This window comes from Sinocyclocheilus anshuiensis, unplaced genomic scaffold, assembly GCF_001515605.1.
Source record: "Sinocyclocheilus anshuiensis isolate Anshui unplaced genomic scaffold, SAMN03320099.WGS_v1.1 scaffold379, whole genome shotgun sequence".
NCBI classification, from domain to species: domain Eukaryota; kingdom Metazoa; phylum Chordata; class Actinopteri; order Cypriniformes; family Cyprinidae; genus Sinocyclocheilus; species Sinocyclocheilus anshuiensis.
The window spans coordinates 393,380-409,623 of NW_015552574.1; the positions used below are offsets into that span (position 1 = coordinate 393,380).

Below are 16,244 nucleotides of genomic sequence, written 5' to 3' on the forward strand. Positions count from 1 at the left end.
AATGTTTTATTGCATGGAAGATGCCACATAGACACCCATGTGAACATCAGAGTTTATGATGCAAATTAATCATTGAATCAGTTTTGAATCGATTCACTGTATTTGGCCGTTTGAACTGATTCATGATCAATTTTAGTCATATAAGTGCTGAGGAAGCATTGCAAAAAATAAAGTGCCTTTAGACATATTCCCAATGCTCCTCATATGAATATTCTGCGAATGTCTGATTGCCCAAACAAGGAATAATTTTAATATCCATGTTACTGATGCTGAATTTGAGTGATCCTCTTTCTCTCTTTGTTTTATTTCAGGTTGGGTTGAAAAGGAGACATACTACTGAATTGTCAAATACTTCTCTCATCGATTCTCCCTCATTCCCTCGCTCTCTTTCTTCATCTCTTTCTCTCTCTCTCTCTCTTTCACATTCTACCCATTCCTCTTTTCACTATAAAAACACCAATACAGAAACAGCCATGTTACTCCTTCCTTTTACTGAAATAAAAAATAAGAAGATGAGAGGACCAACCACAGAGGAAGACGACAAACCTCCTGTTTTTTTTCTGCTCAAAGACTACAGCTGAATCTGCCAATATGATAGGAGTAAGGTTTACTAATACTGATAAACACACTGTAACTTCTGTCCTTCTGTAACGTCTGTCCAAACCCAGCAGCTGCATTTAGACTCGGTCACAGTCGACAGGGACTCCTGTACAAACACTGCCACGCTAGATTACTGTTATCTTTACCGTCCAAAAATACAAATAACCTAAAGATCATAACTCATTTAGACTCTCGCACTCCGCTCGGGAAAAAGAGGAGCACAGATTTCCTCACCCCAATCTGGCACCTGTCTGTCTCCCTTTCTCAGAGTTTTTTCTTTCCATGTCGTTGTTGTTGTTGTATTTTTGAGTGTTGTATTTATTAATCATTCATAACTTTTTTGTTCAATATATTTTTTATGTTAGAAGTGTGTCTGAGAGCTGCTTGGTTTCATTTTTCTCAGACATGACAAAGCACACTGCCGCCCTTTCTCTCTCTCTTTCTCTCGCTCCTCTTTTCCCTCCCCTTTTTATCCCGCACTCCCCCCTCCCTCCCAGCTCTTGCTTCTTCTGTCCGTCTCTCTGTCCCCGTCTGTCTGTTCGTGAACGATGTGAAGAAGCCGCCCTCCTCTATCCGCCCCCGTTTCCCCTCTTCCCCTGTTAAAAAAAAGAGAAAATACAATCTTTCTGTGTCCTAGGAAAAAGAGACTTCTCTCTGATTTCATTGTTTAAATAAGTGCAGAAAAAATGGATTAAAAGCAGTGTACCAATATGTGAAACAACAGCAAAAAATGAAATAAAAAAGAAGGATCTCTCTTTTCTCAGCTTGGCGTCGGTTTGTTTTTGTGTCTGATGTCTGGCATGAGATCAAATGAAATATTTTGTGCAAATGTTCAAATCTACTGCATTTTCAGGATGCCTAAACATGCATTCACACTGTGTTTGAGTTCAAAATCAACATTTTTAATTTTTTTTAATTCACAGGAGTGAATTTCATGTTTTAGTGTAGTTGAATATCCCCCAGAATGCATCCAGATGTCTTTTCAGTTTGTAATTCACATTATTCTCAATATTATTTACTCATTTTGGTATTAAGGTAATGAGAATCATCCTTTCCGGACACAATGCTTTTTAATTTAATTAAAACTATAATAATGTACAACAATACTGCCATGATATACTACTTTTAATACTGATATAATGCTTTACAATTTCAATAAAATACAGTTTTGCAGCATATTAATGAGAATTTGGGGTTAAGAATTTGTGATTAAATGTTATGAAAATAATTTGATAAATAAAATAAAATGGATTTTATTTTCTTTATTCATTAATTTGAGAGGCTTTGTGTGATTCAGACAATTGTGTTTCTAGTCAAATACTGATATTAAATGTTTTCAAATTTAATAAAATATATATTTTTGCAGTTTGTATGAAAATTTGGGGGTAAGAAATGTGATTTAATGTAATGAAAATAATTTGATAAAATATATTCATTATTTTTGAATAAATTATAATTCAAAATTACTTTTATTTATTTTTCTCTATTATTATATTATTTTATTTTGGGGGGTGAAATATGACCTAGGCACATTCTGGTAGGATTCAGCCAGGAAATTGTAGTCAGCTAATAAAAATAATACTAAAAACTACTCGCTCGATTAACATGACCAGTGTGAGAACTTTTACCTCTGTAATGGCTTTTCTCTGAACTCTGCAAGTCTGTTAATGCTTTTACTGTCATTAATTCACTCTCGCAGGTTTATAACCTTCTTTCTCATAGCTTTTATGAGTTTTGGCGCTGTGACATTTCTAGAGGTGGCTTCTCCCAAAATCACATCGCAGCAATAATCACATTAAACACATCTCGCTCGAAATCACTCCCTAATATTTTAGCAACATTCATCATTTTGAGGAAGTTGTTTTTCAATAACGTTTCAAAACAGCAGGTGGTCATAAATTTAATTTGAGATAAAATTTCCTGTAAATAAATAAATAAAGTAAAATTGCTTTTTCACAGACGTATCACCTAGAGGTGTGGGTCACCCCTTTTAAAGACTGTCTGCACACACAGATAGAGACCGAGGGCCTATAACAGCTTATATATTTAAGCTGTTATATATATATATATATACAGTTTGTGGTTTTATATGAAAGAGAAAGGAGGAGACGGGCTGCAGTAAAGTCTTTGATGAATTCCCTGGTTACATTCGGCCGCTGTTTCATTTTGATGATGAAGAGGGCTCACAAACACACACACACACACACAAAACCACACCTCTAAAAACAGAATTACAAACATGCCTTGAAGCCAACTCTCCAAAATAACAGAAATATGTCTCCTCATTATGAAACACACACACATATACACACGCTCCCCTTGTCAGCTGTCCTGCCCGCTTTAATCTTTCTGCTCAATGCAGCCCCCCAATCTCTCTCTCTTTCTCTCTCCCCCTTTCCCCCTCTCCCTCTCTCGCTCCACTGTTCTGTGTGATAGAATATCGATCGCTCGCCTCGTCTCAGCAGAAAGGGGGAAGGGAGGGGGCAATGGTCAGATGTGCTCCAAGGTTGTCTCCTTGGCAACTGCTGGATAGGTCACAGGGTTGCCATGGCGCCTAGGTCGTCGGGGTCACCCAGAGGAGGAGGGGTCACTGGGCTGACCAGTAATGTTTGGGTGATGAGTAATTGTGGACATGCTCTGTGTTTGGGTGTGGGTGTGCAGGTGGGGACAGCAGTCATGTTCATACCAACCATGTTTTGACTGATCTCTATACTTACATACACACACAATACAGACTATATATGATTACATATTCCATAAAATTGTGCTCTTTGCCACAACAGAGCAGTCCAATTCAAATAAAGAGTGTGACTTTTGTGTTTAAATTCTCTAATAATAATATCAAAGGCTTGTGTGAGTTGATATCAGTTGAGGTTGCTGAAATCAGCTTATGTTCTTCAAAACCGCTTCGCTGATATAAGAATTTGAGGAACGGTCGTGAAAATAAACCAGGGTTTTACTACAAATAAAACAAACAAGTAAAAAAAGGTTATTGTTGTTAAACCATGGTTGGTAACCACAAATTAACCATGGGTTTGCTACACTAAACATAGTTTAACCATGGTATTTGTGGTAAAACTGTGGATATACAAACGGTAATCAATCCACCAAAAAGTCATGGTTACTAAATTTTTACTGTAATAAAACCATGGTTAATTTTCGTAAGGGTATGATTACATGTATTCCATAAAATGGTGATTTCACACATTAGAGCAGTCCAATACAAATAAACAGTCCTCTAATAATAATATTAAAGGCTTGTGTGAGTTGCTATCAGTTGAGGTTGCAGAAATCAGCTTATGTTCTTCAAAACTGCTTCGCTAATATAAGAATTTGAGGAACGGTCGTGAAAATTAACCAGGGTTTTACTACAAATAAAACAAACAAGTAAAAAAAGGTTATTGTTGTTAAACCATGGTTGGTAACCACAAATTAACCATGGTTTTGCTACACTAAGCATAGTTTAACCATGGTATTTGTGGTAAAACTGTGGTTATACGAATGGTAATCAATCCACCAAAGTCATATTACTACATTTTTACTATAATAAAACCATGGTTAATTTTCGTAAGGGTATGATATTCCATAAAATGGTGCTCTTTCCCACACTAGAGCAGTCCATTTCAAATAAACAGTCCTCTAATAATAATATCAAAGGCTTGTGTGAGTTGCTATCAGTTGAGGTTGCAGAAATCAGCTTATGTTCTTCAAAACTGCTAAGCTAATATAAGAATTTGAGGAACGAAGTACACAAGATACGGCTAAAGTACAAGGGAAGACGTTTTCACATATTGTATGTATTCTTTAGGCCTACGTATGTATAAACACTGAGATATACTTAAACACTGAGATATACTTGTTAAATATAAATCAATAATACATAATATATTGACACGGAAAGCCCTCGGAAAGCAGTTAACTGTTGCTATGGTTACCTTCTGAGGCGAACGCCGTGTAAGTGCGCTTAAACTAATTTTGTCTAACTTTTATGGTCACTAATAATACTGAAATCAACTTTTAAGACCCCCTTAACATTTGTTTTTACTTAATGTAAGGGATTCAAGCCTTTATTCGCACCCGTATAGTCTTCACAAGCTAGTTTGGGTGAGATTGACCGTTCAAATACCGTTGACCCTTGCAGAGGACGATTCACACCGCTAGATGGCGACCAAACTCGCCAAATCATGTGATTTCTTGTTGATAATTATTTGGACGTCGAGTTGACGTTCAAGATTGGGTTCAAGTGGTTTGGTTTCTTCAGATCGAAGTTCATCCTTTCAACCAGGTGATAATGTTACACACTTATGCTTATATGCACATTATATTTGTTTATCACACTAATAGGGCTATACTGACTAGATTTAATCTTAAAAAGTTATTCCTGTGGTATTCCAGTCAACAAGACGGAAATTATATTGTTGTTAGAAAAGAAACCAATAGATTGGTTAGCACTTGGATAATGATGCTCTTACCTGAATAAATACTGTTTAGATTTATATTTAGGTTAATATTTACATTACATAAAATTTGTGTCAGCAGACGTTTTCTCTTCAAAACGATTGTTGACAAAAACAAAATTTGAGATTGTGTTTTGTAGCTGGTTTCTAACTTAGATGGTCCAAGCTGGTTATTGGCTAGCTGAATAACCACCATTTCCCAGAGTCAACATTAAACTGGTATAACCATTTTGAAGCTGGTTAGTTAGTTAGTAAAAAATGACAAGCTAGAAATTAGTTGCCATGCTGCAAAACACAGCCACCATCTTAATCTGTATTACCAGTAGTCTTTGTATAAAGCTTTGGCCTAAAGATCCAGTATGAAACTAATACACAAGAAATTAATGTTGATTATTCAGTATCTGTTCATACTAAATCTTAGTGGCTTAATTAAGTTTTTTAAGTGTTTCATATAAAGCCAAGTGTGTGTGTGTGTGTGTTTTCGTGGAGGTAGGCTAAAACATGTCAAGGTGTATCTCAATGCTTTTAAACGGTCAGCTGGTCTGATATTTGATAGTTGGAGTTTGTTCCAATGAGGAACCAGGATAGAAACGGATGGAAAAATCTGGACTTGGACGAGCAGGAAGTCTTCGTGTCGAGGGGATTTAAGCGACCAGAAGTGGCTGATCGCAGTGACCAGACTGGGTTGTACGAGTTTGATGAAGGATTTTAGGTAATGGTTATACGGGCCATTGGCAGCATTGCAGGCTAGGACCAGTGTCTTGGGTTTAATTCTTGCAGTTACTGGCAGTCAGTGTAGAAAGCTGAGCAAAGGCGGAAAATGAGAGAATTTCCAGAGGTTAAATACAAGTCGAGCGGCAGCATTTTGGATGCGCTCGAAGGACCGTGTAGCAGATACAGGTAGACCAGAGAGGACCTGAGGTGCAGTAGTCTATCTGTGATCGAATAATGCCTTGACAAGCACATGATTAAAGGGATGATTGATTAGTGTTATTTGAGGTATTCAATTCCTTGCATTTTCTTCATTGACAGCTCTGAACCATAAAAAAAGTGTATAATAAAATTGATACATACATTTCTAAGGCTTGATCATGATCAAAACTTTCCTGAAAAACCTGTTGTAGACAATCTGCTACACATCTTCTGTCGTCCGATTGATAGTAGCTATACTCTTTTACCAGGTAAAAGGCCTTTTAGTATAATTTCATAATTCTCTTTAGCTCATGGTTCACATGTCTTTTTTGCTGTGAAATCTTTACTGATTTTTATAAAGTGCATGTAATACAACTTTTATTTTGCTTGTGATATTTCAAGATCACAAATACTGGACTGAAGCAACTTAGGTTTGCTTAATTTCCATGCATTCATTATTTCTTTTAAGAAAAATGTATTATCAAATATGTTACATTAGGCGTTTGAAGAACGTTTATTTCGTTAATCTCTCAATTACCGTTGTATTGCATTGCATTATGTTTTACCTCCCACAAACTAAAAATGTAAATATTATCTTAATAAGACGTATTATTGGGATAAAGGATAAATGTGATCAATTATATTTATATGCATTTTATGTAAGTAGCCTACACTGTTATAAAGATCTCAATGATTTACATTACAAGCTATAATAATTTCATCTTAACTTTTGGCCATGTTAATTTTAGCAACTACGCCAAATTGCAGAAAAAATATTGATATAACAAAGTTGAAGCCAGACTTTACTTTATTTTATACATTGGAAAGAAGAAGAAATATTACAAAGCCAATGTGTTTTTTCCTTTGGAACAGCACTGGTAATTCTTGTATTAAAAATGTAACTATAATATGTTTTGAATTCATGATGACTTTAAGAGGCAAACATTATATCTAATAGTACTGTGCAAGTTTCTTGAGAGTATTATATAACCCTGTGCTTCGATTGTTATGCATGCAGAATTATAGAGCTCATCCATTAAGTCGTGTATGATGGATTTTAGATGTGCCAATGTCTGTGGAGTCCCACCCTCAATAACTCTCAGGTTCCCTCACAAATGTGCCCCTCTTCCCCATCAGTATGTACTCGGTCGTCATGGAAACAGCCAAGATGCTGGGTACAACAAGGGAAAGTGAGAGAAGGAGAGATGGAGGGTGAGGGACGCAGGAAAAAAAGTGTCTGAAGGTTGCTCACAGATTACAGGTTGGTGATGACAACTGTTTGTGTGCCTGCTTGGGCTCAAATTCAGGTCCTCATGTTAGCAACATGAAATATTTCATCTAGTTAACGCTGAGTTTTTGCATAGTCCCGCACAAAACCCCAAATATATCACGTTCGGTTGTTCCTCCGGTTTCTCGCCATGTCACGCCCATTGATCTTCCACTTTCTCCTGATCTCTCTCTTTCTTTCTGGCTCACTCTTTCTCCCTGAAAGAGCCAGATGGGGTGAGCGTTTTTTATTCTCAGAGGCCCTCCTGCACGTGCCTCCTATTCAGAGCCTTAAAGCGTTTAATTCATGAGGACTTTGATTCTACAGAGAAGGGGCCTCTACATCCCTCCCTCCGCCTGCGTTCTTTCGCCCCTCTCTCTTTCTCTGATCCAGTCTTACACCATCTTATTTCTTCCTCTGTTCGCTTCACTTTTTTCCCCTCACAGCTCCTTTATTCACTCCCCTCCTCTTTTCTTTCCTCCATACATTGCCTACCTGTCTCTTTTGCCATTTACTGTTCAGAAGTAAATTTCTTAATAAAAATATATTTAAAAGCTCTTCATAATGCATTTGTTTGGAAGAAAATACAATAATGAGAAGTGTGATAATATATGTTTTGTTGTTGATCAAACTAATCACTCAGATTTTTTCAAATGCACATGCAAACAAAGAAATTATACTGTTTTCTGTTTCATAGACATGCATAGAGTACGTGCAGGATTGACCCTCTCACTCGCTGATAATTACACATTGAGTTAGTGACCATTATCCTGTCAGGTGCCTGTTTGATAAAGCTGTGATAAACCTTTCTCCTGTCCTTGCTTTGCTCTCTCCCTGTCTTTCTCTGTTCTTGAATTTCAGAGCCGGTTTTCTCCAAAAGCTTGGGATTCTGGGCTTCTTACCTTTTTAAAAATGAAATTTGGAAATTTGGACCTGCTGGCTCCTGAAAATGTTCCAATCTTTCACACGACTAGTATACCGGCATTGGTATTTTTTTAATAGTTTGAATAGGAAGTTGGTCTATTTTCAAAAACACAAATGTAATAATTCAAATGATGCTTAATATGATTTAAAAGGTCCACAGAAATCATATACAAATCATTGACATTCAGAGCAGAGGGCTTCACCAAATTATTCAAATGAGTTTGTTTCTCAATGGCTAATTTTAATTTTTTAATAACTGTTTTAATAATTTTTTTTTGTGCTCAATAATAGCAAATGTTTACATCAATGACAGAACTTCTTGAGGCAGCTATATCAAGGTGCACTTTGTTTCCTTACAGAAAATGGCAAGTCAGACAAAGGTGTGTATACATAGCCTATGCATATGCATGTTTTAATCATTTGTTATGAATATGTTTGTGTAATTAGCACCATGTTTATTTAAAAGTATTATCAATCTATTTCAAATGACAGAACATATGAAGCACATAACTACGACCAAAATGCACAACCCAGTTTCAAAATACACGTTTTCCCTCCATTTTGATGACCTCTCCACCTGCTGACGGGACCCAGTGGGATTATTTAGTGTCGTTGGGCTTTAATTGATATTGAATGTGGTCAATATTTATTCGGCTTCAGTTAACGCGAAAATAATAAGGCCTTATGTTCGCGACCGGTGTGTTACCGGATAGAGAGGCCGATGCGCCGTCGAGTGGAAATCGATGAACACACTGAGTTAATTATGAGAAATCAATTAAAAGGATGGAATTGTGACTTTTATAAAGAGCGAACAGCCATCGGGATATCGACAGGTCGAGAGGGGAGCGAGAGACACTTCCTCCCAGCGCGCGCGTGTTTGAAGTCTGGAGCGCGAGGCTGATATCTCTCTATCTGGACTAGAGACATGGAGAGTGAGACAGACAGAGAAAGAGAGAGGGAGAGACATGCTGACACCAACTACAAAGATTCAGTGAAAATCTTCCAGGTTTAAACTCCATCTGTCTGTCTTCAGGAAGCTGTATTGGCAGCGTGAAGGGCTTCACGATGAAACGTATTATTTAAGTTATAATTAAATGATTTATATAGGGCTGTGCATTTAGGAAATCTTAGAAACTGGAGCATTGTGTGTATAGATATTATAATGCTTAATTTGTCAAAAATAACCCTCTTTTACCTTACTTCACCCTACGTAACCATGCTTGCAATATGCTTAAACTTTTATCTCACCCTCTCGTTCTTTCTCTTTTCCTTTTGGTATCATCCACCAATTCATTGAAGGGTTTAATCGTAAAGTTAGTCTAAAGACATAATTTGAGGGTTAAAAAACACGGGTAGGCCTATAAGATTGTTTTTACGCTTTTAATATTTTCAGAGACTAACTATAGGTTTGCCGTTGTTAAATGAATATGGAATTTAGCAACAAGACATTTCCATTGCTTGTTTGCCAGAAGAAGAAGAAAAACATTCACACACATATGTAGGCCTATGTATTTTTATGTATATATGTTATAGTCTATTTATAGTTTTTATGATTTGTAAGGTTTATCATTAGGCTATTCCGCAAATGCAACATGCAGACTTTTCTTTTGTTCACTTGTTTATTTCAGAACGGAATAAACAGAAGTCGTATGTTTCTGTCGTAGCATATTTTAATGGTGTCCGAATATCCCAGTGTTTAATCTAATGTTTTCTGTAGAATTTACTTTATTAATTTCCCGTATGTTGCAACAACTCGGTTGTTGTGGCATTTAGTGCAGTGCTTTAAGTTTTAAGGATCGTCGAATTTACAATGGAAATTTAGTTTATTAGTCCTGCATTGCTTACAATATGTACTGCCCTTTATGTATTGTTTTCACGATATAACATTTATTCATTTATTGCTAAATGGTTAAAATATATAATATGGCAGCATTTGCATTTATTGTTTAATTATGCATTGACATATTTGCATTTTTGCATATTCAAAATGCAAACGTGCTATCCATAAAACGTACAGATTAAAACGAACAGATTAAAATCGTGAATTTAAAATAAACGCAAATTTATGTAAAACGTGAATATTCATTTAAGTATCATAATGCCTTTGAACTCAAGTCGTCAAATTTCGATTAGGAACTAAAAGAATCTTTAAAATAGCGTATTTTTTTTACAAACTACAAGAACATTTAGATATTTGCGTTTATCAATGCAAATAGCCTATATGCATTCATTAAATAAATGCACGTCGGGTGAGAGTTTTAGTGATGCATGTGCATGCTTTGATCATTTATGTTATGAATAAATGTGTTTAATGTTAATGTTTATTTTGATTTATGATAAATGTACCCATATCAAATGACTGAGCAACTAAAAGGAAATCCATTTTTGACAACTGAGCGTGCAGGTGTCGGTAAAAACTTCAAATGGAAGATGTGAAATCCTGCAGTGGTCAAGCATTTGATTTACTCGGCACATCATTTTTGTGGTGTCACAGTGTTTTAGTATTGAAATATAGTTAATGCAATAATTTATTATAATATGCATGCACATGCTTAAAAATAAATGAATATTTTGACAATTATAATCTTAATTATTAATGTAAAATAAGTGAAATCACGCAAAATGATTGCATAGTAAACTAAATGATTAATACGTTTAAAATAATATTAATTTTTCCAGATATTTAACAAATATTAATACTGGTATATCGGTCGCATTTTATGACTAAATGGAAGGATATGTCGCTGTGAATCTTACGTTTTTGTCATGAAGGACTCGACAATTTCGTTGTTTTCCCTGATATTTGAGAGTATTTCGCTCACCTCGGCAAAAAAGCTCCAAAATAGTATTGATCTTTCAACTTAAACAACAACTTTTGGTCCAAAAGGCTTTGACGATCAAAACAAAAACAGGAGAAAGAACAACCCTGACATTAACGCTAAAAAATACCATTTGTCCACACAATGTGCAAAGCTGTGCAAAACCCATTCGCTCACGACCTCGGTGTCAAAGGGCAGCTGGTCAGTCATCGCGCATCGGCTTCTGTCGTTATTGCTCTATATTTCATTAGTGAAGAAGCACATGGCCGGCATACACATTAAAATAATATATAATATTGCAAATACAGAGATATAGACTTTATATTGGGATAAGGTAAATATACCTGTTTATATTGATACCTATTTTTGAATGAGATCTTAACCTAGACTATTTAAAATATTGTAGCCTACCACATATAGACTAAATAAAAGTTTTATTTTCCTATGCAATTGTAGAAAATAAAATAGAAAGAGAAAATAATGCATGAAGATAAACATTTTTATATCAAATATTATGTTTTCCTCCAAAATAATGCATTTGATAGATGTTAAATAATGATATCTCATGGTTGGATTTACTTTCAGTGAATTTTGCTGGACACATGGACCATGGAATGGAAACAGTGTGTAAATGTTTGGTCTGTTTGTAATCAATAGCTTTGATTCTCTAGTCTTGAGCTGATCATTGACTTTTTGATGTGCCATCATAAGGAGTGTCAGTAAGGTATTGACCTCCAACATCGATGCTTTGCTGCATCTTCATTGTGTGTGCTTTTTTATTACAGACCAAATCTAGTGTGTGCGTGCATGTGTTCGATTTGCATTAAGACTTTGCTGTATTACTTCAAAAAAAAAAAAAAGGAATAGATCAATTCAAACAAATAGTATCTGTATGGTTCATTGTTAATAAGCTATGATATTATTGTCTATCATTGCTTATATATATTTAGGCTTGAGAACATGTATCCATGTTTTTCTATAAGTAAAATTATTTGATTGTTTTGCGACAAACACATATACGCATGGTTCGATTTGCATTAAGACTTTGCTGTATTACTTAAAAAAAAAAAAAAAGGAATAGATCAATTCAAACAAATAGTATCTGTATGGTTCATTGTTAATAAGCTATGATATTATTGTCTATCATTGCTTATATATATTTAGGCTTGAGAACATGTATCCATGTTTTTCTATAAGTAAAATTATTTGATTGTTTTGCGACAAACACATATACGCATGCACACACATGCACGCTCTGTGAGCTCTGTGCTGGTTGGTTGTCCAGGTTGGAATGCGTGCAAGCGATCAAGTTGAGGGGTTGAAGGTCAATTTCATCCCAGACGAATTACCTCATTCGCTGGAGGCTGACCCCTGTGGTCAAACTGGTAAGGGGAGGAAAGAAAGAGATAAATAGAGAGAAAGAAAGAAGAAACGATTGGCATTGGGGCCGATCATCTAACAGTCGGGATGTTGTCGTCTTTGGTGTTGTGTGCATTTTCATTGTTTTGGTCAGATTCTGCCATTGTCCTTTTAGATTAAGTAGATTTTCACTCTGTCTCTCTCGCTCGCTCTTATGAATTAACACCTGACCTTGACCACTGACACTGAACCTAACCTTCAAGAGTGCCTAAACATCAACCCCCACGGCCCCAAAATACATACACACACACACACACACACACACACGCACATTAAGAGAGAGGAGAGAAACAACCACACACACAGATGTCCAGCTAGAAGCCTGTGTGAGGATGTTAAGTAAATGTCACATTATGAATCGCACTTCAATCTATGGAGGTTTGTCCTCTAAATATTCCTGTATTTATTGAACACAAAATAGAGATGGCTATGTATATATATATATAGCCTTTTATATATTTATATTTCTATATATAAAAACATTTTTTTGAGGACTGCAATAGTTATGACTCCACATAAATATGATTCTTTTTCACAACATGTGCATGTTGTCATCAAAAAGGCCTGTAGTGTATATTTTTTCAGTGGCTAAAAGTGGTAATTGTGTGTGTGTGTGTGTACATGTGTATATGATATTTAACATTACATTTAACATTTTATATATATTTCTTTCTTTCTCCATCTTCCTGCTTAATCCCTGCCTACTTCACCACGTTTTCTAATCCCAAATATCAGAGGTATCCCCCCCTCGCCTTTGAGCCCCTAATGCTGAAACCTCCTTTGATACAACCTTCTTTGCTTCCTCTTCCCCTCTTTTTTTCCCCTCATCTTATCACTCACTCACACTCCCTGCACTTGTCCTCTCGTGCCTTGTGTATTGTTTCGCTCACTTCTTTCTTTTATATTTACTTTCCATTTTGTTTGTGCAATTTATTTATCTGCAACGACACATACATTTTTAAGCTACAATTAAATGCATTTTAAAATAAATTAAATTGATGGTAAATCTCTTAATTATTTCCCATATTTTTTTTGTTTACTGTATCTTCATGTCAAAGGAGTGTGAGAATATGTAGTGTGCATGTTTGTTCACGTTGCCAAGTGTCATATCAATAGGTTAATAGGCATAGTGTCGCTGATTAGTTGGCGCTTCACCAATCCATACACTAGTCAGGAGTCATAGACCCTTACGCGTTGATTTCCCCCTTTGCCTTAAGAATGAGGTAGAGGTCGGCATGGGGTTCAGCTTTTGATCGACCCCCAATCACAACCCACCTGCTCCACGTCTACCTGTGCCACCGTAGCTTTCATAGGGCGAGCCGACGGTGCTTTGCTTTGCTTCCGATTGGCTCGGTCAAGGTGCGTCTGTAATTGGGCCTTGTTTTGATTGACAGCTAGATTTACATGCTTACCCATGGATGAGCGCCCCTGTGTTCGGCCATCTGATAGGACGGTTGAACCAACTGCTACGTTCGCGCATTAAAAACATGGCCGCTAACCTTTGAAACCCTAATTTGCTTAGTCACCATTTAAAGTTGTGTGATGGTCCATTTAGGTTGGCCGTCGTCCATAATTGAGTCCTCTCGCCGGCACTCGTTCGTTATTTGTGTCAAATAATTCATCCTTTCGCTTCTCCCGTCTGTGTTTTCTGTCTTTTCTTCTCTGTTGGATAATTGCATGTCTGTTTTCGTCCTCAGTTTTTCTTCATCTCCACCCGATTCATTGACTCCATACGTCCCTTTTCCTCGCTCACTTCCCTCTATCAACGTTTGGCTTTTCAGCTCTTTTCTCTGCACTTCCTGATTCCCAGCTGTAATCTCATCGGCATTGCTCCCCTCGTTCTCCTTTTTCCCCACTCCCTCTCTCTCGTCTTCACTGTGTAAGCAAGAGAGTAGAGGTTGTTAAACATTTTTCTTCTCTCTTAATTGTTTTGACTTGTGCCATCGGCATCCCGATTAGGGCCCATTGATTTCCTAGTGCTAAGTGCATTGATTTCTACATTTCTTATTGATCTCGGTTCTAAATCTACCCACACACAGTCTCAATGCACAAGGCGAGACAGAGAGAGAGAGAAGAGAGAGGAGGGGAATCTGTTAAGTGTGTCATTGTTAGACAAAAAAGGAGTTTAAAACTGATTGGAATGACCTGGAATTATTATTTATGTTTGTCAACAAAATTCTCTTTGAAAATATATGTATATGACAGATTAACTGTTTAAAAATTTTAAATGAAATATTTTATTAATTAATAAATATTATAATTAAATATCACATTAATTAGTACTATTAAATATAGTGAAAACAAATGTTATATTAAATAATATAGAGTTTTTTTATTAAGATTTGTAAGATTTAATACATAAACACACATTTTTAACACACAAACAGTGGACATAGCACACACTTATTCACCCCCACGCACTCTTTACCTTTTGCCTCCGCGTAGCCACACACACTTACACACACTCGGCACCCCATAAAGATCACAGATGGGGTATTGGGGCTTTATCCTCTTCCACTGTAACGGTGGATCACATATTCAGCAGGCCTCTGACGGGGCAAAATCAGCTCCCCCTCTCAAGCTAGTCTGCGCGCTACTGATAGCCCCTTCCATGTCATAGCATTAGGCCGCGGCAGGCCGCTGCGGGCAAGACACATCGCCAGCACTTTGGGGGTCGATGTCTTTTACCAGCACTGACTGCTGGATCTTCAGCTGCTGTCTCCCAAGTCTTTGATCGTGTTAAAACTAGCATAGCGTGGAATGATGGTAGAATCTGTATGAAATGGAAAAGACGTTTTGTGGCGGGTCCTGTAAAGGATGCATTAATAAAAGAAGAAATAAAAAAATCTGGTTTGTGAATTTTAGCCGCCATAAGCAAATGTGTGAAATCGAAATATTGTAAGAGTGTTTGGCAGGCTATGCAAGAAAAGCAACAAAAGGGCAAATGGTGTAAGCAGCCTAGACTGTATCTGAGATTAAAAAGGACATTTGTTGTGGTATTATTCCATTTAAGTAACTATTAACTATTGATAATTCATTATCTTATTCTTCTCCCTTCATGTTAAAGGTGCAAAAAAAAATACTAATATGTTAAAGAGGAAGTATAGGGCTAATGATAAATCCGTTATATACCGGCATATAAAGAATTACAAATCCCAACATTCCCTTGCATTGATGAGCAGGCTATCTGTCAATAAGACAAGATCTGATGTCGATTGGTGATAAAGAGAAGACAACATTAGCACCGTGCAATTTTTACCCTGTGTGTGTGTTAAAAGAGAGCTATGGCGCAGAGGATGGATTTGTATTAGGGGTATTGGCAGACTTGAGCTGGATATTGACGATATGTCAGCACTGATCATTAGATCAGCTGAAGAGAGAAAGTGTGCGAGTCCCCGCTTGAATCACTTCTAACTCCATCGTTCAGGAATTAAGTAGACATTGGGTCAAATAGTAAACGTTGATTATTTTTAGATAATTTTATTGTGTTTAGAGGCATACATATGCATAACATGCAAAGATTGCTTATAGAAAGTACATTACATTCTGTATGTGGTTGTGTAAGAGAAATCTGGAGTTGTTTTGTATCTGTCATGTGTTGGTGAGAAGGAATGATATTGTATACAAGGGTTGCACCACAGTGGGAATGTGTCCTAGCCACGTTATTAGCTGTTTGTTACAGCAAGACGGGGTGTTGATATAATTGTAAGCTGGTATTGATTGGGGCGCCTTGTTATTGATGAGAGAGAATTTAATTCAACCAACGCATTTGTCAACATGACATTGCCATTTAACTATGAACTATTTCACTATCGCTGTCTGGTTCACCCACCCAGACCCACACAG

General features: G+C 36.6%; 2 protein-coding genes across 2 annotated transcripts in view; both read left to right on the forward strand.

Moving 5' to 3' along the window:
- atp1a3a (ATPase Na+/K+ transporting subunit alpha 3a) overlaps positions 1–363 on the forward strand; it is a 32,792-nt gene extending 32,429 nt beyond the window's left edge. The window contains exon 21 of the mRNA XM_016455918.1: positions 312–363. Within this exon, the coding sequence (XP_016311404.1) occupies positions 312–340 (29 nt within the window). The 3' untranslated portion in view covers positions 341–363. The remainder of the gene's footprint in view (positions 1–311) is intronic.
- Positions 364–4,852: 4,489 nt separating this feature from the next.
- Positions 4,853–16,244, forward strand: part of LOC107665127 (POU domain, class 2, transcription factor 2) — a 74,493-nt gene continuing 63,101 nt past the window's right edge. Inside the window, 3 exon segments of the mRNA XM_074186922.1 lie at positions 4,853–4,885; positions 7,107–7,182; positions 7,185–7,230. Coding sequence (XP_074043023.1) covers positions 7,108–7,182; positions 7,185–7,230 — 121 coding nt within the window. The 5' untranslated portion in view covers positions 4,853–4,885; position 7,107.